The 25,854-nt window shown below is 42.6% G+C and overlaps 1 protein-coding gene across 8 annotated transcripts in view; it reads right to left on the bottom strand.

The window, feature by feature from the left end:
* The window catches only part of rnf220a (ring finger protein 220a), a 511,280-nt gene that overhangs the window by 155,703 nt on the left and 329,723 nt on the right, over nucleotides 1–25,854 (bottom strand). For all 8 annotated transcript variants that reach the window (XM_070886783.1, XM_070886789.1, XM_070886786.1 and 5 more), the window contains exons 5-6: nucleotides 23,561–23,656; nucleotides 14,663–14,705 (exon numbers count right to left, since the gene is read on the bottom strand). In XM_070886783.1, coding sequence (XP_070742884.1) covers nucleotides 14,663–14,705; nucleotides 23,561–23,656 — 139 coding nt within the window. The remainder of the gene's footprint in view (nucleotides 1–14,662; nucleotides 14,706–23,560; nucleotides 23,657–25,854) is intronic.

Genomic DNA, 25,854 nt, shown 5'->3' on the forward strand with positions numbered 1-25,854 from the left:
AGAAATCACAGCTTAAATTTAAGGAATGTGTTATGTCTGCAACATTAAAAGTACATTTCCTCAACAATTACAAAAATTGTAAAAGGCACTTTTTTGGTGGGTGGAAACGTGCCCTTAAAAATATTAGAACTTATCCCATGGTGTCTGAATAAAATTTTGAATGGTTCATAAAGATGTTGTCTGTTTGATTAAACTGGGCACATAAGGGAGCACGTGCATTACACGTAACCACGAGCATCATTATTTGGCCACGTACTTGCATATACCTCATTGTGTGGAATCATCTCTGAGTCAGTCAGCTTTGCACACCCAATCCATCATCAACATTAACATAGCCCCAAAGCAGAGGGGACAGCAGAAGCAGTGCCGCAAAAAAGTCAATGCCGGGGCACAAAGACCCAGCTAAGAGAGCCCTATACAGCCAGCATCTCACAGCTAATCTAGCATGCCTTTAGGACCCTGAGATGCTGAATGCCCACAGCTCTTGGTCTGCCCTCCAGGCTTCTATAACCAGTGCCTGTGAAGAGACACTTGGTCACTCAACCAGAAAACATCAGGACTGGTTTGATGAAAATGATCAGGAGATCCAAGAACTAATAGATCGCAAGCGCAGAGCATTTCTGAGCCTCAAGCAACAACCCAACTCGGGAGAAGCAAAGCAACGTTACAGACGGTTCAAGGCTGAGGTCCAACAAAAAATCCAGGACCTAAAGAACAGATGGTGGATGGAGAAAGCACAGGAGATACAACAACTGGCCAACAGCCACGATATGCGAGGATTCTTCATTGCAGTCAAGGCCACCTACGGTCCAAACTCCCAAGGCCCCAACCCACTCCTGGCCAAGAACGGGGAAACACTCATCAAGGACACCGAGGCTGTCAGGGCCCGCTGGAAGGAGCACTTCGAAAACCTCCTCAATCGAGACTCTGCCTTTGACCCGAGTGTTCTCGACTCCATCCCGCAGCATGCGACCCGCCACCAAGTCAGTGAAACCCGAACGTTGCACGAGGTAGGCAAAGCCATAAAACAACAAGGCTACACGTCGGATGGAATCCCTGCTGAGGCGCTAAAGTATGGCGGAGAGGTGCTGTTGACGCGGATACATGACCTCATCTCTCTCATCTGGAGAGTGGAGAGCATGCCGTGAGATCTCAGAGATGCAGTGATCGTGACCATCTTTAAAAAAAGGGGACGTCCAACTGCGGCAACTACAGGGGAATCACCCTGCTATCAGCCACTGGGAAAGTTTTCCCTAGATTTCTCCTCAACCGTCTTCTCCCTGTGGCCGAGGAGCTCCTCCCAGAATCACAGTGCGGATTTCGTCCCCTACGGGGCACAACGGACATGATCTTTGCAGCGAGACAGCAGCAGGAAAAATTCAGGGAGCAGCGCCAGCCCTTATACATGGTCTTTTTCAATCTTACAAAGGCCTTTGACACTGTCAACCATGAGGGTCTATGGAGCATCCTCCTCCGTTTCGGATGCCCTCAAAAGTTTGTCAACATTTTTCGCCTGCTCCACAACGACATGCAGGCCGTGATCCTTACCAACGGATCCATTACAGACCCAATCCACGTCCGGACCGGGGTCAAACAGGGCTGCGTCATCGCTCCAACACTCTTCTCAATCTTCCTCGCTGCCATGCTCCACCTCACAGTCAACAAGCTCCCCGCTGGAGTGGAACTAAACTACAGAACCAGTGGGAAGCTGTTTAACCTACGCCGCCTCCAGGCCAGGTCCATGATCACCCCAACCTCGGTCATTGAGCTACAGTACGCGGACGACGCCTTCGTCTGCGCACATTCTGAGGCTGAACTCCAGGATATAGTCGATGTATTCACCGAAGCATATGAAAGCATAGGCCTTACGCTTAACATCCGTAAGACAAAGGTCCTCCACCAGCCTGTCCTCGCCGCACAGCACTGCACCCCAGTCATCAAGATTCACGACGCGGCCCTCGACAACGTGGACCATTTCCCATACCTCGGGAGTCTCTTGTCAACAAAAGCAGACATTGATGCGGAGATTCAACACTGCCTCCAGTGCGCCAGTGCAACCTTTGGCCGCCTGAGGAAAAAAAAGTGTTCGAAGACCAGGCCCTCAAATCTGCCACCAAGCTCATGGTCTACACGGCTGTAGCAATACCCGCCCTCCTGTAGGGATCAGAGGCATGGACGATGTACAGAGGATACCTCAAGTCACTGGAGATATATCACCAACGATGTCTCCGCAAGATCCTGCAAATCCCTTGGGAGGACAGGCGCACCAACATTAGTGTCCTCGTCCAGGCTAACATCCCCAGCATTGAAGCACTGAGCACACTCTATCAGCTTTGCTGGGCAGGACACATGGTTCGCATGCCAGACACGAGACTCCCTAAGCAAATGCTTTATGCGAAGCTCCTTCACGGCAAACGAGCCAAAGGTGGGCAGCGGAAATGTTACAAGGACAACCTCAAAGCCTCCCTGGTAAAGTGCGACATCACCACTGACACCTGGGAGTCCCTGGCCGAAGACCGCCCTAGGTGGAGAAAGTGCATCTGGGAGGACGTTGAGCTCTTTTGAATCTCAACAGCGAGAACGTGAAGAGGTCAAGCGCAGGCAGCGGAAGGAGCATGTGGAAAATCAGTCCCACCCAACCCTTCCCTCGGCAAATGTCTGTCCCACCTGTGACAGAGTCTGTGGCTCCCATATTGGACTGTTCTGCCACCAAAGAACTCACTTCAGGAGTGGAAGCAAGTCTTCCTCGATTCCGAGGGACTGCCTATGATGATATTTGGCCATGTACTTGCACATCCCTCATGGTGTGGAATCATCTCTGAGTCAAGTCAGCCTTGCACACCCAAATAGAAACTGACCATCTTCAGGTGCATTTACACAACACCTGTAGCTTTGCTGGTGAGACTGCAGCAGGAGACCTTAATCTACTTTGGAGTCAGTTCAGGCCTTACTAACCAATTTGCACTATATGTTTAGTGCTGGTGCAAAGTGGTTTTTGGTTTCACACCGATGCTAAAACTTTACATTATAAAGTACAGTAACTTTTAACCGGTTAGTAAATTTCACAATGGATTTGAATCAAGAATCCTTGTTTATGTTAACAATTCAAGTTTGTGATCATGAACTTTAAAACTACAACATTGAAATTAAACTGGTTTGGTAATGTATTTTACTCATGGTTTTCATCATCTTAAACCAGTATGTCAGTAGTCAGTACTACACTCTCCGAACAATAATGTTCCAAGAAAGGATTTAAGGGGGAAAAAAACTACTCTATAGCACCAAAAATGAAGCAGCTCATCGATTTTTAAACAACATATATGTATGTACGCACGTCAAGCTTTTGGAGGCACTGCTCAGCAATCCCATGTGAAAAATTCTGTTGCATTTAATTGGATAAATTCTGATTAGGGTCAAGTTAATAGCCACAACAGAGATTCCATATTGACCCACCTGAGTGAACACAGAAAATGGCCTTCTAATATGCAAAATATACAGACTGACAAAATCACTTTGTCTTCAGATGAAGGATAAGAGATCTCTTCTGCTAATCCTTGGAACGAGTGAGGGAAGTTAACACTACACATACTGAAAAAAGCAACTACAGCTGGTAGGTTGCAGTGAAAGGTCACGCAGGTGAATGGCTAACTGTGAACCACTTGCCAGAGGTTTGTTTGCCAACAGCCCTCAGTGGATGCAATCAGCTACTGAATATTCAAAGAGAAAAAGCTTCATGGGGCTTTCAGTCACATCAAGTACAATGTAGTCCTGTTTACTTATAAATGCATAAAACGCAAGCTCAGTTCTAGGGGCTCAGGTAACATGCTAAACCTAAGAGAACGAAGCTCAGTTTATGAGCATCACATCAACTCAGATTGCACCCACACTTACATAGCACATTCCCACCTACTTTAGATATGCAATTACACATTAAAGGCCCAACATTGCCCAACCCCTTTTTTCGGCGCACTGACCTGAAGCGCGCTGGAAAGGGCACCAGAAAAAAGGGGCCCCATCCTTGCCGCTCTTCGGAGCCCCCGGAGTCGTGGCATGGCGTGGAGGCTGAAGGAGGGGGCGGAGCAAGAGGTCAGCGCAGAAAACACTGTCGGCACCTGCGCACATGCTCAGTGAGAGCTGCGCGCATGCTCCTGCCCTCCCAGCGCGTCCTGTGGGCTGTGAGCAGGACCCAATGCTCACAGCCCCTATCCCAGGCCAAAGGGACGCCCGATCTCGCCGCACCCTATCCCCGGCCGAGTGGACTCCCGAACCGGCCGGCCGGCCCGCTGAGTTCCTGGGCAGGTAAGGACTTTGCTTTTTATTTTTTAGTTAGTGGCTATGCTTGAAGCTTTTGATTGGGGGGGGGGGGGGGGGGGAAGGGAAGAGGAGAGTTTTGATGGGGGGGGAAGGAGGAGGAGAGTTTTGATGGGGGGGAGGGAGGAAGAGAGTTTTGATGGGGGGGAGGGAGGAGGAGAGTTTTGGAGGGGGGGAGGGAGGAGGAGAGTTTTGGAGGGGGAGAGGGAGGGGGAGAGTTTTGGAGGGGGAGAGGGAGGAGGAGAGTTTTGGAGGGGGGAGGGAGAAGGAGTTTTGGAGGGGGGAGGGAGAAGGAGTTTTGGAGGGGGGAGGGAGGAGTAGAGTTTTGGAGGGGGGGAGGGAGGAGGAGAGTTTTGGAGGGGGGAGGGAGGAGGAGAGTTTTGGAGGAGGGGAGGGAGGAGGAGAGTTTTGGAGGGGGGAGGGAGGAGGAGAGTTTTGGAGGGGGAGGGAGGAGGAGAGTTTTAGAGGGGGGGAGGGAGGAGGAGAGTTTTGGAGGGGGGGAGGGAGGAGAAGAGTTTTGGAGGGGGGAGGGAGGAGAAGAGTTTTGGAGGGGGGGGAGGGAGGAGGAGAGTTTTGGGGGGAGAGGGAGGAGGAGAGGAGTTTGGGAGGGGGGGGGGGGGGGGGGAAAGAGATGAGACTTCCAGACCCCTGAGCTGTGATTCCTCCAGTTGCTCGGTGCCTTTCATGATCTCAGAATGTCCTAAAGTGCTTTAAAGTGTAGTCACTGTTGTAATGTAGGGAAACATGGCAGCCAATTTGCACACAACATTGTCCCACCAAAAAACAATGAGAGACATGACCGGATAATCTGTTCTTAATAATGTTGGTTGAGGGATAAATATTTTCCAGGACACCAGGAGCACTCCCCATCTCTTCCTCAAATTGTATCATGGGATTGGCTCAGTCTAAGTCAGAAGGTCATGAGTTCACGTCCCACTCCAGAGATTTGAGCACCTAATCTGGGCCGACACTCCAGCACAGTACTGAGGTGCTGCACTGTTGCAGGTGCCGTCTTTTGGATGAGATGGTAAACCAAGACCTCTCGGGTGGATTAGTAATTTTACTGCCTTTCTGTGCTCTGGGAAAGTGTGACAGTCGTAGGAGTTTCCTGTTATGTAATTTAACTGCTCTCCATCAATCATCTCTGATGATTTTGACCTTCAAATACCGAAGCAAGTTTCAATAACCCATTCCGCCAGTTTCATCCATACTCTTAACTATTTCCTATTATCTTAAATCAATATGCCATTCCTTATTTTCAATCTGTAAAAAATACAAATACTTTGTGAAGTGTATAGATTTATCACATGATCCTCAGCTGAAAGTACATTAAGGCTATTGTTACAGTTGTGTAATTTGTTGAGGGGTGGTGCGAAGGTAATTAGGTAATAGTTCCGAGGTTCCCCAACAAGGTAAACTGTGGGTTAACACAGTAAAGGGTCACAAGCCGATTGGTTTTTAAAAAAAGCAACATAATTTTTTTATTATTTAAAGAGTACTGATATCATTAACAAAGCTATTGATCGGAGTTAGTGCTAATAATAAGAGCAACACGAATACATATGGTTGAAATACAAAGTTGATGAAACTTTCCGACCGACAATGTTAATTCAGCTCCTTGCATTGTTAGTCTCACAAACTCCTCAAAGTCAGTTGGCCAATGCTTTCATCAGTGATCACCATTTAAATAAAAATATTCAAAAGATCAACAGGAAAAAATTTAAATAAACAAAAAGGATATTAATGATCAGGGTTCCTTGCAATATTTTGATATTTGAAAGGAATCTGTACAGCAAGACTCACACTTTAAACTACAAGTTTCATTTGACAACAAGGCTGAAACAGATCAATTCTAGAGTGGAACTGTAATGCACACCCCAGTACAACATGAAATACGCCATTCAAGAAACACTACTCCATACAGCAAGCAAGCAAAGCTCTCAGGGATATTGCAATCTGACCCAACCAATTCTTCTGCACTACTTGTCTGCAAATGAAAGCAAGGGCAGCAGCAAGTTACAAGTGTACAAACACAGCAGCAGAGCTCTGCTGCTCATCATGTGTTTCAAATGGTCTACAACAGCACGACCATGATTGTGGGATTCCTCTATGCTCAGCTGTAATGTTAGACCCACCAGCTACACTAGTGATCCCCTCCCCACCCCCCGCACTGACCCTCCCCACACTACCATCGGGATACTGGAAAGCAGCTCCGTGTTTTCAGAGCATTCTCTCTTATTTAGAAATTTAGAGTATCCATTAGTCTCGAGGGATATCTGCACAAACAAACTGAAATACTCTTTGTGGTTAATTAGGAAACCTGTTATTGATGTGAACCCAAAGGAATGACAAGATGCAGACAGGATCTTGTCTATCGACATATTATAGATGGCAAGAAGGTTACCCCTCGTCAACCTTGCAGCCCATGACAGTCACAAGATGTAATCAGTGTGAGCCAAACTGTGAAAATGGTTAGAAAATGCTAAAAAGGCACTGAAGATTGATCAGTCCACACATTATCTGCGGCCAAGATGGTAGCTAGGTATCCTGACATCAAAACTTCACCATTGCCACTCTGACCAGCTGCCAAGATTTCTGTGACACTAGCTAAGCAAGAATCATCTGTTTGAGCTTTTCTTCCTCTCCTTTCCCCTGGAGAGCCACCTGCCCTGTGCTCAGCACTTCTCCACAGCGACACAATGGAGAGCAACAGCCCAGCAGCTTTAGAACTGAGCCTTGATTCCTTGTTGCCAAAGCTCCATGCAAAGATGAGCCAATGTAGTGACAGCTTCAACTCTGTGACAGCACTCCCACCTCTGGGCCAAAAGATGATGGGTTCAACTCCTATTCAAACACGTGAGCATATAATCTAGGCTGACACTTCAGTGCAGTACTGCAGGAGCGCTGCACTGTCGGAGGCATTGTGCTTTGGATTAAACCAAGTACCTGTCTGCCCTCCTAGATGGATGTAAAAGATCCCATTGCACTATTCAAAGTGGAGCAGGAGTGTTGTCTAATTGTACCTCTCAACGTTAACCCCTCAACCAACACCACTCAAACAATTTGCTGTTTACTGGACCTTGGCTGCTGTTTTCCTACTTTACAACAGTGGCTACACTTCAAATGTACTTCATTGGATATGGGATGTAGGGAAAGACACTATACACGTTTGCTGATGGTACAAAGCTAGGTGGGAAAGTAAGTTGTGAGAAGGACGCAAAGAGGTTGCAAAGGGATGTAGACAGGTTAAATGAGTGAGTAAGAACATAGCAGATGGAATATAATGTGGAGAAATGTGAAGTTATCCACTTTGGTAGGCAAAATAGTAAAGCAGAATATTTTTTAAATGGTGAGAAATTGGGAAATGTTAGTGTTCAGTGGGACCTGGGTGTCCTTGTACATAAATTAAAGAAAGTTAACATGCAGGTACAGCAAGCAATTAGGGGAGCAAATGGTATGTTGGCCTTTATTACAAAATCATTGGAGTACATGAGTAAAGAAGTCTTACTGCAATTATATAGGGCCCTGGTGAGACCATATCTGGAGTACTGCATACAGTCTTGGGGCCCGAAATTGGTGGACAACCGCCCGCGGACATACCGTCCAAAATTGCGAAATTCATCGAAAAATACCTACATACCGCCCGGTGGAAAATTCATCAGCGACATACTGCCGGCCGTTATGCATACCGTTGGCCTAAAATTGCAAAATTCATCACTTACCACCAACATGTCGCCAACCGCCCTGGAAAAGGTGGTTTTAAGTCGATCTTCTGTTGGCGGTATGCAACTTTACCTATAAAAAATGTTTTCTCTCACCTCCCAGTCTCTCCCACTCCTTAGTTTCTCCCCCGCCCCTACGGCGATCTCTCCCTCCCGCCCCCCCCCCCGATCTCCCTCCAAGCAGCGATCTCCACCCCGCCCCCCCACATCAGCAATCTCCCCCCCACAGCAGCGACCTCCCCCCTCCACAGCAGCTATCACCACCCCCCCCCCCGCCCCCCACACATACCTGCACAGCGCTCTCAGGCCGGCAGTCTCTGTGGATTCTGGTTGGTGTCTCTCAGGGGGCAGAGCTTCGCAGCAGCGTGCGCACAACTCGGGAGCCGAAGATTCTCGAGTGAAAATGACTCACTGCCTGCACACCGCCATTGCACTCCGTTCCGCTCGCTGCACTCCGCTCGGCATACCGCCGAGAAAAAACTTATGAAAATCGCGCATATTCTGCCCCAGCGGTACCCGGCGGTATGAAACGACATACCACCGGCATAACGCCGAGAAATGGATGGACCATCGATTTTGACCAATTCCGGCCCATCGATCTCTAGACTTAAGGAAGGATATAGTTGCCTTAGAGGGAGTGCAATAAAGGTTCACCAGACTGATTCCTGGGATGGGGAATTGTCCTATCTGGAGAGATTGAGGAGACTAAGCCGATATTCCCTAGAATTTGGAAGAATGAGAGGTAATGAAACATATAAAATTCTTAAGGGGCTTGGGTAGATGCTGGGAGGTTGTTTTCCCTGGCTGGGGAGTCTAAAACTAGGGGTCAGTCTCAGAATAAGGAGTCGGCCATTTAGGACTGAGAATTTTCTTCACTCAAAGGGTTGTGAAATTTTTCAATTCTCTACCTCCGAGGGTTGTGGATGCTCAGTTGTTGAGTATATTTTAGACAGAGATCAATAGATTTTTGGATACTAAGGGAACCAAGGGATATGGGGATAATGCAGGAAGGTGGAGTTGAGGTAGAAGATCAACCATGATCTTATTGAATGGCAGAGCTATCTCAAAGAGCCAAATCTCCTTTCCTATAAGGTCTTTCTTCTTTCAATATGTCATGGCACTAAATGGATAGAGATGCAACCAGGCTGGATATTTGTAAGCTATTGTCTCTAAAATAAAATTGGGCTTAAATTCATTATGGGATGTGGACATCACTGGCAAAGTCAGCATTTATTGCCCATCCCGAACTGAGAAGGTGGTGGTGAGCCATCTTCTTGAACCGCTGCAGTCCGAGTGGTGAAGGTACTCCCACAGTGCTGTTAGGGAGGGAGTTTGAAAGTTTATTACTATAAAATTGTGTAGAGAAAAGTCACATCCTCATCCATGGTATTTGTTATCTTCCAAACCGGGTCCAGTGACAGCAGCAATAATATGTTAAGTCATTCTCTACCATTTTTGATCGAGAGTTCTGAGCATCCTCAAAATACCCCTCAATCTAACGCACAATGCATTATTTTGTAGTAAAGTGTAACTGTGCCATTTTAAGTCTATTAAATCGAACTGATGTTATGTCAAACACCAGTTGAGTTCACTGAAGAGATAATTGCTATTGTGGCTGGAAATCAGAACCCTAACTTGATTTGTGGAAGGTGAGCTATGGGTCTGCAGACATTGTGGCCTGTTTTCTGGACTTTTTTTGTACATTGCAAATGACTACCAAGCAATTTACCTGGAATAAGTTCATGTACATTTCCTTAGGTCTATGCCAAATGTGATTCTCATGACAGGAAGTGCACATAACTGTACCATTTTATATATTATATAGATTTTTTGATGTGTGTGTGTGAGAGAGAGTGAGAAAGAGTGCGCAAGGGCAAGAGGTATCACATTCAAGGTCATATGAATTGCTAATAGTACAGTCCATACCAGGGGCATCAATCAGCTTCAATTACCACTAGATGCCTTTAGCACACTAGCAATTGTCAGATCCTGTAACTTATTTTGGCAATAGAGGGGAAGGTTTGAGAGAGAAAAAATAACTGGGCATCTGAGTGAAAACCTGAGATCTACACAGCCAATTACTTAGGCACTACAACTTGACAAGAGATTCTATATATAAAAAAATGATCAATGAAACAACAGGCTCCATCCAACTGTGACAACTATCATGCATGCTGTGCAAGGACCTCCCCTTCCTTGACTGGTGTTGGAGTAAGGCATATGCTTTGAAGAAGGATATCTCTCAGGATCTAGCGAATATAAAGCAAGGATGTGGGTGCACAAAGTAAAATGCACTTCACACAACAGCCCAGATCTTTACAGGCACCTGTCTGTTTAAAGTGAAAATTATCTTGGACCGAGAAGAAACTTATGTACTTCTCCTCAGATTTTCTCGCATTTCTCTTGCACATTATACAATGGATACCAGAGCAACACAATTTTCTTGCAACCAGTGACCAAACTGAATAATGCGCAGGTGGGGGTGGCACCCGTGTTGCGTTAGGTGACTGCTTCATGAAAATAAAGCAGTGCAATAGCACTTCAGTTTAAATCAAATAAATCAACTGGACAAGCTTATGGTTGGACACTATCTGCCGAAAACACTCGACACAGACAACAAACAAAAAACTTGCTAAAAGTGAAATACAATTATCCCATAAACTGAAATAAATGCAGAAAATGCCGGAAACACTCAGTAAGTCAGGCAGCATCTGTGGAGAGAGGCAGGTAGGGTTAGCGTTTTAGGTCGATGACCTTTCTTGGTGAGACATTAACCCCGCCCTCCTCTCTCCACAGATGCTGCCTGGTCTGCTGAGTGTTTCCAGTATTTATTTCAGATTTCCAGCATCTACAGTATTTTGCTTTTTATTCAATACACTTACTGGCTGGAGACCTTTCAAAGATGCAACACATTTCGGGGTTAAGATGACATTAATGAACCACTCAAGCTTTGTTGTCTTGACAACATATGATACTGCCTCATAACAGATTTCAGCCACTGTATTACCATATATGTAATAATTCCAGGGCATTTACTGTTTTTCAAACTATATTGTTTTAATCTGGTCTAGGGATATTCTTCATATTCAGGTTCATTTTAATGTTCCCACCTCCTGTCAGAATTACTGAGAAATACAGTCAATTCTGTATCAGTGGGCGAGATTAATTGCTGAGGCATCACTGAAAACTTTTGATAAAGTGGGTAGTTGATTCCGAAAACATATATATTACATATGGTATATTGTTAAAGACACAGCCGAATGTAATACCTGCCATGGTATTGATTCTGAGCTTCAGTTCCAAGGCTGCATTATGCAAATGAAGATATCAAAAGCTAGAACTTATTTTTAAACTCAATGCCCAAGTAGAAATAATCGCCATAAATGTACCATTTGAAACAACAAGCACATTTCCGGGCAATATATATGGGGTTATCTACTGCAAATACTCTAGTACCCAAAGTGAAACCCTGACTAGTGCAGCAACTATAAATCAATTCAACGACTGCCTTTTAACTGTTGGGTGACAGTAGGTTGCCACATCAACTTATACTTTCCAATAATACCTCATTCCTCAAGTAATACAGGGCTTGTAAGTAATCCGGGTGCTCTGCTCGCAGATTGACTGGTCTGATGAACCTGCGACTGACTCCACATAAACTTGCAAGTACACTTGTTGCACTCCGCACCAACACACAGGATGCTTCCTGCAGAGGCTTTTGCAAACTTCCTGCAACCCTTTAGCTCCCAGCCATATGTATACAGCATGCTGTGTTTCTATTACACTGGTGGAGCAATGACAGTTGTCATGCTTTGGATAGACTAGCTGCCTAATTCCAGTACTCTACAGAGAAAAAAGAAACACGGTGCATATGAATGAAATGAAAATCCAAAATATGGAATATATTTGAAATTGGTTTACACATGGAGTGAAACTCATATTACTCTTTATTTTGCAGGTTCAAAACATAGCAATTTTATAGTTATGATTGGGGAGAATGGAAGTTAATGATGGAAAAGTTTTATTTATAGTAAATAGAGGGCCAGTCAGACTGGATTATCGCCAAATAGCAAACTGCAGATTCTCGTAGGCTGAACATGCAGTTTAATTAGAAATCAACTACATGAAACTTGAAAACCTCTTGCAGTATCCTGTACAACAAAATAATCTGTGTACATCAGACCTGTCTTGTTTACAACAAAAGTCAGCCAACTGGGACAATCTTTGCTCTTTCTCCATTACACCTGCTCTTTTGGTGCTCTTTGTGCCAGTGGAGTAACTGACGTTATTCTAGATGGCAGGGAGGTTTTGCACCTCACTCTTCCCTTCATATGGCTCTTCACCTTCATTTCTCAATAACAATTGAAAAAGGTCCAGTGAGCTGGACTATTGATAACCCCACCCACTTCAACACTCAAACTCGAGAGAGATAGAGGGAGAAAATTGAGTACAGGGTACAACTGTACACAGGCTGTTCAATATCTTTTAAGTATCAATAACATTTCAATACCAGTTATTAACTACTCCAATTTGGTTCGCATTTTATGATGCTTCTTAAGCCTCTCAATGAGTTTACTGTCTACTAATCATTTCTAGGTATCTTATTTTCTGCAGTAATAACCATAATATTGAATATGAGGAATTTCAATCTGGACAACTATAGTAATTAAAGAAATATAGCAGATTGTCTTTCAAGTTTTTCTACACATACAGATTAGTACCCACTAGGGCTGAAAGCCAGTAAAAAATATTAATTGCAATTAATTTCACGATTAGAATTTTTAATCTGTTAATCTCGGTTTTAATCGCATATTTAATTGATACAATTACAACATCCATTTTATTCAAGCTTATTTTTATTAGTGATGCTATTCTCATCCAAAAACCAACCCAGACTATAAATCCTTTTTTCCTATTTCTGGAAAAGCAACAGAAAAATAAATAGAACTTAAGTTAGAGGGTACAAACTCAGGCTGTGACAGAGCTGGGGGAAGACATGGACTCAGGCTTTGACGGGCAGGGTATGCACAGACTCGGGTCGTGATGGACATGGGCACAAACCATGGCAGGGTGGGGACAGGCACCGACTTGGGATTATGACAGGGGAGGAGGGCACAGGCTTTAAGGTCCTGTGGATGGTTCTTCTGTCCAGGGTGAAATGGTGGGTGCAGTGGGCTGGTATTATTTACTTGTTTAACAATGGGACTGAATATTCAGCCCCTACAGGCGTGTGCACACCTCGTACGAATCCTCTTGACAGATTGCAAGCATCCGAAATAGGGCCTCCGCAGGCAGAGAGTTGGGTATTTGCCCAACTTCTGCCCAGCAAATGCTCTTGAAATTCTTACGCTGGTAAAAGCAGGCGTAAGGCCCGCTTGTACCAGCGTAAGAGTTTAAAAAAAAGAAAATGTTATCACTCATTTATATATTAAAAATCCTGTCCATTAAGGTAAGTTTATTTTTAGCCCTGTTAAAACATATTAAAAAAGTCAAAACAATAAATGTTTGTATAAAATATTTAATTAAATTGCATTTTAATTAATTTTAAATATGTAATGTTTTTATTTATTTATTTAATGTGTTTGTGTGTTTTGGTGGGTATCCCCATTAATACTTATGGCAGCTCCATAGAAACGGAACTTACCATACGTATGAATGTGGATTCCCCCTACTTTCATTGGTTTGGCCGGCCCATGTGTTCCACGGGGCGCTTGCGAAGCGCCTGCGTTCCTGGGATACGTGGGCCGCTACCAAGTCGCCGAACCACCTGGACCCACAGGTAAGTTCATAGATTTTTTGCAAGTCGGAGGCATTCGCCCATGGAAGCCTCCAACCGCAAAATGTGGGCCAATGAATTTTTTAAAAACCTACCCATTAATTGCAGAAGTTAACTGCGATTAATTCACTGCCCCAATAACTCACTACAATAAGTTTCAGCTAGAAATTACATTAGAAAAGCTGCAAGAGAGACCGCGTAGCTGTGTGATTATATAACAGTGATCTAATCGACACCTCAGATGATGTCATATACTAGAGGAGCAAAGCCCAGCTAGTTTATAACTGTTATCTGAACTCTGAGAAGGGATTCTGTTGAAATCATTCCAAATGGTCATGCTGTTGTTTTTGCATTTTTTAAAGTTTATACTGCGAGTTTGATGGTGGTGTCTTTATTCTGTTTTGGGATAGTCTTTGTTGACAGTGTGGATGGCAATGGCTCTGCGGAGTTGATTACAAGAAACTTCTATGATTTATTGAATATACTTTTTAAAAGAACAAAAATACAAGTAAGTATAAATAAGAGCATTATAAAGATTAGACGAAATCATATCTATAAAAGTGTTGATATTGAAAGTATAGATACTAGTGTAACAACTATTAGTGCGTCACTTCCTCCCATTCAAAATAAATAGGCAAAAAGTTACTCAACGTAACATTAAGTTTGCTTATTAGACACTTACAATGGAAAATTCAGGAATTTGGGAAAACACTGAGATTACAAATTCAAAGCATATGTTTTGATTTTTTTTTTCAAAATATGTTGCTTTAATTCCAAACCATACTTCCAAAAAAAGCAGTTTTTTTTCCAAATCAATATTAAAAAGTTGCGTTATCAGTCAACATAACCTTACCATTCAGCCTTGCTTGCCTGTTGGACCTTACTCGCAAAAATGTCTAAAGAAAAACAGAAAAGAAAGGTGAAAAATAAACAAGAGGCACTCAAACTGTCAGATTTTGTTTGAATATCTGTGAAAAATCTGCCTGAAGCAGCTAGATTGCAGTGGATTCTCTCAATGCCTAACTGCACAGGATGTAAACAAAACCTACTTCCTCCTTGCCATTGGTCTGTTCTGTATCCTCCATTACTGCTGGGTCCATAGCAGGATTAAAATGGGAGAACCTGTTAATATTACTTGGCATGAATGTAGCAGCTGGGAACTTTACACCTTTATAATCCGATCCGGGCAGGTCACAGAAACAGAGAGGATGTCATTAGATTCAAACCAAGAGGCTGCATCTTGCTCAGCTTGCACCAGGCCTTGAAAACCGCCGGGTCACGTGACCGCCAGCGAAAGGTGAAAGTGCAAAGTACAAGGCGCACATGCGCAGATTGGCCGATAGGTGGCAGCAGACCAGCACTGAAGCGCTGTACCTGAATTCCACCCTGGAGTTTCATTCTGCAGTTTAAACCAAAGCCTATTCTGCATCGGTCGCTGCTTTGCGTAGCAGACAATTCCTTCGTTAAATAATTACATCAAATCGATTAAAATAAATATTTTAATGCATTTAAAACACAAAGTCTCTTTTTGACCAGTTTTGGAAATAATGGAAAAAATTGCATTAACTTTTTAAAGGAGTGCCTTGGACTGAAAATTCCTTATTGAAGAGATGCCACTCATTGGAACTGGGAAAAGGACAGCTAATATGTCAGTGGGCCTTTAAAGTGACAAGACTTTTTTTTAAATGGAAGGAAAGATGAACTTGTTTTCTATTTTTTTACATATAGACTAATATTACTCTGAGTAAGTTACAAGATTCAATACAGGAAGTTTAGATGATGTTACACACTGCTCCAGTGGGTCGTAAAAGTTTTCTAAACCACTTTAGATAGCAACATATACTATATCAATTATTTTTTAAATCACTTTTTAATCATTTTGTGGGCACTCCAGCAAAGGTTGCAAGGCTGTGATAACATAATGTTGAACACAAGATACAGCTATGAATCATGACCTATGACTTTTTAATTAATTCATAGGATGTGGGCGTCGCTGGCAAGGCCAATTGCCCATCCCTAATTGCCTTGAGAAGGTCACTGCAATCCGCGTTGGGCAGGGAGTTCCAGGATTTTGACCCAGCAATGATGAAGGAACGGCAATATACTTCCAAGTCAGGATGGTGTGTGATTTGCAGGGGAACTTGCAGGTAGTGGTGTTCCTATGAGCCTGCTGCCCTTGTCCTTCTAGGTCGCGGATTTGTGAGGGGTTGTCAAAGAAGCCTTGGCGAGTTGCTGCAGTGCATCTTGTAAATGGTACACACTGCAGCCACGATGCGCCAATGGTGGAGGGGTGAATGTTTAAGGTGGTGGATTGGATACCAATCAAGCAGGCTGCTTTGTCCTAGATGGTGTCGAGCTTGACTGTTGTTGGAGCTGCACTCATCCAGGCAAGTGGAGAGTATTCCATCACACTCCTGATTTGTGCCTTGTAGATGGTGGAAAGGCTTTGGGGAGTCAGGAGGTGAGACACTCGCCACAGAATACCCAGCCTCTGACCTGCTCATGTAGCTACAATATTTATGTGGCTGGTCCAGTTAAATTTCTCCCCAAGATGTTGGTGGGGGATTCGACGATAGTAATGACAATGGTTTGACTTTCTCTTCCTGGAGATGGTCATTGCCTGGCACTTGTGTAGCGCGAATGTTACTTGAATGTTGTCCAGATCTTGGTGCCTGCGGACAGGGACTGCTTCATTATCTGAGGATTTGCAAATAGAACTGAACACTGTGCAATTATCAGCAAACATCCCCACTTCTGACCTTATGATGGAGGGAAGGTCATTATGAAGATACTTGGGCCTAGGACACTGCCCTGAAGAACTCTTGCAGCGATGTCCTGGGGCTGAGATGATTGGCCTCCAACAACCACAACTCTCTTCCTTTGTGCTAGGTATGACTCCAGCCAGTGGAGAATTTTTCCCCTGATTCTCATTTTGACTTCCAAGTTTACTGATGCCACACTTCATCAAATGCTTGATGTCAAGGGCAGTCATTCTCACTTCACTTCTGGTATTCAGCTCTTTTGTCCATGTTTGGACCAAGGTTGTAATGAGAACAGGAGCCGAGTGGTCCTGGCCGAACCCAAACTGAGCATAGGTGAGCATGTTATTGGTGACTAAGTGTCATTTGATAGCACTGTCGATGACACCTTTCATCACTTTGCTGATGATTGAGAGTAAACTGATGGGCCGGTAATTGGCCAGATTGGATTTGTCCTGCTTTTGTGGACAGGACATACTTGGGCAATTTTTCAATTTGTTGGGTAGGAATTTTGAATTTTGGAGAGGAATTTTCCCAGATTTTTTCTCCCTAACTTGGCCTGGGTTTTTATCTGGTTTTTGCCTCTCCCAGGAGATCACATAGCTCCGGTTGGGGTGGAGTGTAGAATGTTTCAGTATAAGAGGTGTCGCAGTTGTGTGAGGCGGACTGGTTGGGCTGGGTGCTCTTTGTCTTTCCGTAATTGTTCATAGGTTTATATGTAACCTTCAGGGCTGCTGACCAAGGGCCGTGTGGCTCTTTGTCGACCGGCGTGGACATGATGGGCCGAAATGGCCTCCTTCTGCGCTGTAAATTTCTATGTTTTCTATGCCAGTGTTGTCACTGTACTGGAACAGCTTGGCTAGAGGCACGGTTAGTTCTGGAGCACAAGCTCTCCGCACTACCTGAATCTGACGAATAACAGTTTCACATCAATGTGAAAGTATTCCAAGGCTGGGAATGACTTTCCATGTTATATACTACTTAGCATAAACTACTGTAATTGTTTTGCAGGCATACCTGTAAAATCACAAATTCAGCAGCATGTGCCCACGGTGGCAGAGGGAGAATACCCATAAGCAAAAGTGTTTTTTTGTTCTCAGGATGTTGGCAAGACCACATTTATTGACCATCCCTAATTGCACTGTGAGGATGTTGGGGCTTCTTAGTAGCAACTGAACAGATAATTATTTTTCCCTGATAATGGACAATTGGGCAATTTCAACATATATGGTATTGAAGTACAATAAGGAAGAAAGTAAAAAAATAAACAAATTAAGAGTTATTCATTTTGGATCACAGTAAACGCATGTTGGATCAGTCCGAAGAATAAACTTGTTAAAAGTGAACAAAGATGCAAAAATAAGATTGCAGACAACAGGCGAGCTTAACGTGGAGCCTACAGTTCCTCATGGAGAGAAGATTCTTAGGCCTTGTGTCTCTTCTGCATGTGAGAGGTTAATGATAGCACAACACAGTAAAACACACATTTTCATCAACTACAGGAGAACGTCAATTATCCAAACTATTTATAATTAGAATTAGTGAGGATCCAATAATTCACTTGCTGAGATACTCAAACACCAATTAGGTCACATAGGTTTTTTCTTTCACTGTGTAGAAATATAGAATCATAGAAGCATACAGTGCAGAAGGACATTCGGTCCATCTTGCCTGTGCCGGCTCTTTGAAAGATTAGTCCCACTTCCCCACTCCTCCCCCATTTGCTCTGCAAATTTTTTCCCTTCAAGTATGTATCCAATTACCTTTTGAAAGTTATTATTGAATCTGCTTCCACTGCCCTTTCAAACATTGCATTCCAGATCACAACAACCTGCTGTGTAAAAATAAGTCTACTCATCTCCCCTCTGGTTTTTATCTTAAATCTGTGCCCCCTGGTTACCAACCCTCCTGCCAGTGAAAACAGTTTCCCCTATTAAAGCCCCTCATAATTTTGACCACATCTATTAAATCTCTCCTTAACCTTCTCTGCTTGAAGGAGAACAATTCCAGATTTTCTAGTCTCTACACATAACTGAAGTTCCTCATCCCTGGTACCATTCTGGTAAGTCTCCTCTGCACCCTCTCCAAGGCCTTGACATTCTATTGTACTTTTCACTGTACTTTAACAATTACCTGTATCCAAGACCCTAGTTATTTATAGTATACTAAGTTCCAGTAAATCCTGTTCAGTGACCTTATTATCAAGGATATCTCCACCATAATGCCGCAATAAATGCTGGCTGTCAGATCTTCCAACTCACCCACATTTTGCGCTGACACCCACATTCATCAACAATCACACCGCTGTCATCTGTGACCTAATTGATACATGTCACTCCAGCGAGCAGCGCAAGCTGGTGCAGGAGGGTGACAGCAATGAAGAGGGTGGCTGGATTGGACATCACCATAATCCAGGTCGGTGACTGGAGTGTGGGCAGGTACAGCAGGAGCGGCGAGGTCGAGGCAAAGGAGCGGCAAAAGATTGCAGAGCGACGTGATCGGGGCCCAGGAGAGGCGCGAGTTCGGGGCCCAGGAGCAGCATGGACCAGCCCACACATAAACGATATGTGTGCGCAGTAGTCCATGCAGCAGAGCTCGTTTCCAGTCATCTTGGTTAGTCCTTGCCACTGGAGTTAGCTCTGTCAAGCCCGTGTGGTTAAAAAAAATCCATGCACAGGTATCTTCCACCCTTCAACATGTAGTTTTGGACCAGGAATATTAGGTCCTTCATTGAAACACCTGTGAACTCATTCCTTTTTGGCGTGGAAGCAAGTCATCCTCAATATGAGGGACTGCCTAAGAAGAAATGATTAAGAATTATGCGGTTAACAGACAATGGTATGCATGTTTGTATGTGTGATTGTTCAGGAATAAAGTTGCCACTCAGAAAATGCCATTGAGTTAGAAATTCTGACTTTATCCAGTCACAAGGCAAAAACACAGCAGCAGCGCCTTCAGAGATGTAATAGCAGCTTCAATATGATGACGTGAGAGCTAGAAGTCTCCCAGTTTCAGAAAATAAAGACATATTTCACAAAATAAAACAATTTTAACAAGCTTCAACATGCTCCTGGAATTTCCAATTAAATTGTGAACAATGAGAGAGAAGAACATAAGAAAGTAGAAAAAAGAAAAGGTCATTCAACCCATCTAGTTTGCCATTTTAACTCAGGATCTGGTCCAATAGATTATCTCTTCCTCATATCCTGGGACTGATGCTCTATTCAAGAATGTGTCAATTTCTTTTTTTTAATACTTCAACATAATGCATGTTCACTTTGTTACTTGTCAGTCTGTTAGAAGTGCAAAGTGCTTACTTCGTAAATGATATTTAGTTTTTGGCTACATTAGCTTACATTCAAGCCTCAGTTTCTATTTTGATTCAATGCAAATAGCTTCTCAACACCCCGCCCACTGTTCTCATGATTTTAAAAATGTTGGTCATGATCTCTTCCCCTTCTCACCATGGTTTTCTTTTTTCCAATGAAAATATATTTAATTTTCTCAGCCTGTCTCCATCCTTATTGTCCTTCCCTGACCCTTTCTAATGGCTCTTCCCTTGATATAAATGAAGTAACCAAAGGAACACAGCTCAGACACAAAGGGATTAAAATTTCTCCCCACACTTTTAGCAAAAAATTGTCATGAGTAGAAAACAGGATTTCTCACTTTGGACTCGCACCGACTCTCCAGTAAAACCTTTGACAGAAGGAGTTTCTCCGGCAAGGCGTGGTTTCAGGAATGAATGATGGTGCCAGCTCTCATTACCTATTTCTACTGTTATAAAGTCACATTACATTCCAACACATGATTTACACTATATGTTATATCATCTTCACCAGTAAAAACAAAGCAAAAAGATTCCACATTAAGAGATTGACACTTTACTGAATTTAGAATCACGGAAGAATGCAAGTGCAATAACACAAAAAGTAAAAACACATTTTTGCAAGATCAAACACTTGTAATTAGGCAATACAGTGCAGAGTTAGGCCCCTTAGTTTTGGGCGAGAAGTGCGGGGGGCGTGTGGTAAACGGGGTCAAGGTGGCTGCACGATGAGATCTCTTAGGTGTTGAGGTAACTCCCAGATGATATGCCCAGCAATGGAAGTTCAGAACCAAATTAAACCCCTGGGGCACACACAGTAAGCTTGATACTAAGTCAGGCAGGCTCACAGTACTTCAGGGCAGTTGATAATTGACCAGCCAATCTAGCTCATTAATGGAACCTGGAAGGGTAGACTGGTCACTGGGTCTGGGATACTTTTTGCTCAGCTCCAGATAACTTTTCAAACCAATGGTGAAGCAGCAGGATGCTTACCAATGTTTGTGCTGGTAGGCTGTAAGTTGGTTAAACTCCAGTGCACAGTGGTATCCGTGTGCACTCTTAGAGATCTCTCAGCCCTGGCTTTACCAACCTTCGCCTAAAATCTTTGAGCTTGGGTAAGTCGAGTGTGTGTACTCCATATAAGGAAATAGAATTTATATCTCTGTGCATTTCTTAGTAGCGTAGTCTGGAGACTTTTAAACATGGTGATGGGTTTCCGCACAGGTCAGACACACGCAAAAGGAAAAAACACTTCTTAGCAAACAGTGAGTTCATTTTTTTTTAAAGTGGTCGTGACATGCAACAGGGACAAATAAATCTGTACACAAAGGCTAGAGACAAACATTTACTCAAAATCTTAATTGTAAAAAATGGGCAAAGTGTATTAAACTTACTATTACAATCATTATTTTTGAAGTCAAACAGGAAAATTTGCATTATTTTAGTGATGTTCCAGCCTCATACTGTGAGGTATTTTATTTTTTCATTTTTATTTGACAGCTAAAACTGTTCAGATAAAAATGTACATAGTTCACACATTGTGAAAGTGCTAAAATTAAACATGTAGAACAGCTTCTGTTCCCACCAAAAGAAAGCACTTGATGGTCGTTATTTGTGATGATTATTATTACTTTTTTTTCATTGTTCCTCCGATGACTGAGCCGGCAAATGCACCATCTGGAATGGTACTGGGCCATACAGAACATGGTTTGAGCTGAGTTAACTGATATGAGCTGTGGCAACAGTAGGTGCACTGTAATTGGTCTCAGAACTCTTGAGCTATGGAAAGGTAAATCAACCAGGGTTCCCAATCTTGATCATTATCCAGTGACTTGAAAGTGCGTGTGTGTGAACTCCAGCTGAGAACAGATCAGGTTTGACTATGGTGGTTCCTGTGATTGAATAGCTTGCTAAAACTCACCTCCCAAGTTAACAAATGAATGGTTGCTTGTTCAAGATAATGGAGAGCTATTGATGCCTGAGGAAACATATTTCAGCATACGTTAAAGCCTTTGGGTTAGAAGAGAAGAAATTGGAAAATAAATGTTTCAAGATTATTTTGTTTTTAAACTAGCTTTATGCCATAATTAAAATCATGAAAACTTTGGTTATTTGATATCCAGAGCCTGCCTACGTTAAGACACTTTGGTTTAATTATAATAGCTCTTTTTATTGACCCGCTCTTCTTAAGCTTATAGGGCTTTGATGTCAGCTCAACTGGGCTTTCCCGTAATGTCTTTATTAGAATAACTTTTTTTTTTACTGTTGATTAATAAGATTGCAACAAAAAAATAGGAAAGATGCTATGTGTAAGCATTCCAGAAATTCCTTCAGTTAAAAGGATCTTAGTTAGACTGCAAAACTCCTTTATTTTTCTTCGTTTGCTTCCCCCAAGGGCAATCAAGGAAACCCATTCCCAAGTCTTCAATGTTGCTATCAAGTTAACCATTATAATGTGGCTCAAAGCAGCACAGGATGATTGATGTAACAGATAGTAAACGGGTACTATTTTCCCCAAACCCCTACCGATGATGGCATGGGCCAGCTGATAATCTCACTGCAAGTGGAATCATTGGTCCCAATCCGTATCCACTGTGCCACACCACATCATGTTGAGGTAGCAAAATGAATGATCTCACTGGAGTCTCCTGATCTTTATCCAGCTAATTTTTTCACAGAGTGAGGCATTCTGTGTCTGCGATCCTTGGCAATTATGCTTTCGCATACACATCTCTGAAAAGATTACCATCACCAGCTCTTCAAAAAAATAAATCAAATGAGAAACTCAAACTAACTGACTATTAACATGATGTCCTTTGCCTACAACTCACATACCTAGAAAATTGTGTTTTTTGCTTTTTGGGGGGATGACATTATGAACAGTTTCACAAACGCTTTTGCTCAAATATATTTATCCAATAATGGAATTCTACCACTAAAAACCATGCCATTTTTTCCCAGTTCTGCCGAAAGGTCATCGACCTGAAATGTTAACTCTGTTTCTCTCTCCACAGAGGCTGCCTGGACCTGCTGAATATTTCCAGCATTTTCTGTTTTTATATGCTATTTTTTAATGGCCTACCACTTTTAAGTAAAAGCTCCTGGAAAGTAGAAGAGAATGCCCTTCTGCGAACTGGCTTAATAACAAACCAATCATTTGTTCCCAGTGATAGGAAATGACTTGCTTCAAGAGCGCTGTTTGACTAACACGGTGAAATTTCTGCAACATTTCAGGACAAATGACATTATTTTGAATATGATTTTTTTGTTTTGAAAAAAAAATAATTGCCTGGGACTGTTGGGGTCATTGCCAGAATTCAGAGTACTCACCCCAGAGTCACTTTCTCCTTTCATCATTACTCATTGTAAGACTTGGATTTTTAAAAGAGATCCTACTGATGAAAATTCCTATTTAAAATGGGCCTTGCTGATGAGATTTACCATTTAAATGAAGTCCTGATTGAAAAGCGAGTTCTATTGGTGGCGTACTCTATACAAATTACATCCTGTTGATGAGATTCTTTTTGAAATGGTTTCCTGATAGTGATATCTCACCCTTTAAAAGAATAAAAATAGTTGGAACATTGTTCGGGTACGCATAAGAATCACTTTGCACCTGGGTTCTTACAACAGTCAATGGATGCCGTTCTTCCCCCTTTCCCACCTGGTATCTGTCCGAATGATGAGTGTCATCTGCAGAGAGAGGCGACGCTGTCGGAGACTCCCCTTCCCTTTTAATTGGTGCTGATAGCAGAACAGACTGTAGAGAGAGAGAAAAAAAACATCCATCAAAAAAATATCAGTCGCAATACAACATTCAGTACTTATTGAATATGCAAAAATTCATGTAAGACATTGGAAAATATTAATATTGTCAAAATATGATTATGATTCATATCATTAAAAGAGCACAGACACCAGTGCAACCAAATCTGAAGGATCCTGGCAATGTCCCAGAGCACAAGCTCTTCTCATCAACTCAAATTATTATGCTGGGCACCTGCTTCTCCTCCTCAGCATCGTGCCCACACTTCTGTGCAGTCATTCTTCTTTTCTTATCACAGAAACTCAAACATTTCTTAGCAGTTTCATGAAAAAAAAACAATACAACCCCAACCATTATAAATATGCTCAGGTGATCAGTTTTGATGCCATGGTACCATACATGTTTTGCTATTCTTTACATTAGCTTAACCTCTAATCCTACATAAATAGTTTTTTTTCCCCCTTTCTACCCACCTTCTCTTATTAGGTTAACATTGCTATAAAGCAGTTTCTGCTGTGCAGTGATGCGAAAGTTGTAATGTACACCTTGGGAGTCACAGCATGAGCCAAATCCAGTGAGAAGCAATGCGAAACTCCCTGAAGGTAGTCTTCAATCTCTTTGGCTTGACACTACATGGAGTGTAACAACAACAACAACAACAACTTGCATTTATATAGCACCTTTAACGTAGTAAAACGTCCCAAGACACTTCACAGGAGCGTTATCAAATAAAATTTGACACCTAGCCACATAAGGAGATATTAGGACAGATGAGATGTAGGTTTTAAGGAGCGTCTGAAAGGAGAGTGGTAGAGAGGTGAAAATGTTCAGGGAGGGAATTCCAGAGCTTAGGGCCCATGCAGCTGAAGGCACAGCCGCCAATGGTGGAGTGATTAAAACCGGGGATGCCCAAGAGGCTGAATTGGAATGCAACTCAAGTGTGGTGTCAAACTGGTTTCAAAAAGTGATCAGGAAGTTGACTGAACCATCTGGGCACTCTATAAATCTATTTGGAGTTAATTTGAAAGTTTGTAGAGCAGGGAAGATTGCTTCCTGTGCTCTCTAAACATTTAAATGTTAATTGTTGGGAGAGGAGCTCTGCTTATGTTGGTAACCACACATGCATACAGCTCTCTTGGGCAGGAGAATTGGGAATTCTAGCCAAGCAGTATAAACTGCTTGCCTGGTACTCGCACTTCAGCTATCTGTCTATGAGATTGATAGCTGCAGTATATTTGCAGAATTTAAGTATTTGTACTTTTGTCTGTTTCTAGTTTTTACAGCTTTCGTACTTTTGTCTCTCTGAGTCTTTGTTTTTTGATAGTTTTTCTTTATTCTCATGCTATCATGCAGCTTCCCTTCTGATCAGCACCTCTCCAAATCAGTATGGTTGAAATTTGGAACTCAACATTTGGGGAAATCTCAGTTGTAAACAGAATTCTACTACTCAGTAACATAATGCATTGAAGTTACAAAGTGCTTCATAACCTTCATATCTTAATTAGTTTTATCATCTATACTTCAACTGAACTGAGATAAATTACTGTTTCTCTAGAAAAGACTGAGGTATGAATGTTGTATTTCTAACTTGCCTCTGTTGAAATTAAGCTAAAAAGGCAATATTCAATGTGACGGGCACTCAGAACATGGATAACTGTTACACTGTACATTGAAATGGGTCAGCATTCTGGTTAATAAGAGCAATTGAGAAATAGCATTGTCACATTGAAAACTTTGGCTTGTGCTAGAATTAGACCAGAAACAAATATGCATCTACTTGGAGTTACAATTAGCTGCATGCAACAATATATTAACATATACAAAGTAATAATATTCCAGTGGCAGTCTATTATTTATCAATAAAGCACTTAGGGTGAGAATCATATTAAAAGTGAGATGCAAATACAAAATGAGAAAATCCCATATGCTCCATTAAGCCCACTCTTTCCAATGGGCTGCAAATAACTTGTACAGTCATGCACTCTCCCTAAGTTATTCAATCTGCTGAGAGAGGCAAATAACCACTCTGAACATTTCCATGAAAATAAAATTCAGTATAATCTCTTCTTGAGCCCAAAGGCTGTTGAGCAAAAACTCCAGGATATCCATCTAACATTCTTCAGTTCTGACCTGTTCCTTTGGTCCCAAGAAATCTTGTCCCATAGTACTCCTTGGAATTTTTATTATCCGAG

This window comes from Pristiophorus japonicus, chromosome 8 (assembly GCF_044704955.1).
Source record: "Pristiophorus japonicus isolate sPriJap1 chromosome 8, sPriJap1.hap1, whole genome shotgun sequence".
In the NCBI taxonomy this organism is placed as follows: Eukaryota; Metazoa; Chordata; class Chondrichthyes; family Pristiophoridae; genus Pristiophorus; species Pristiophorus japonicus.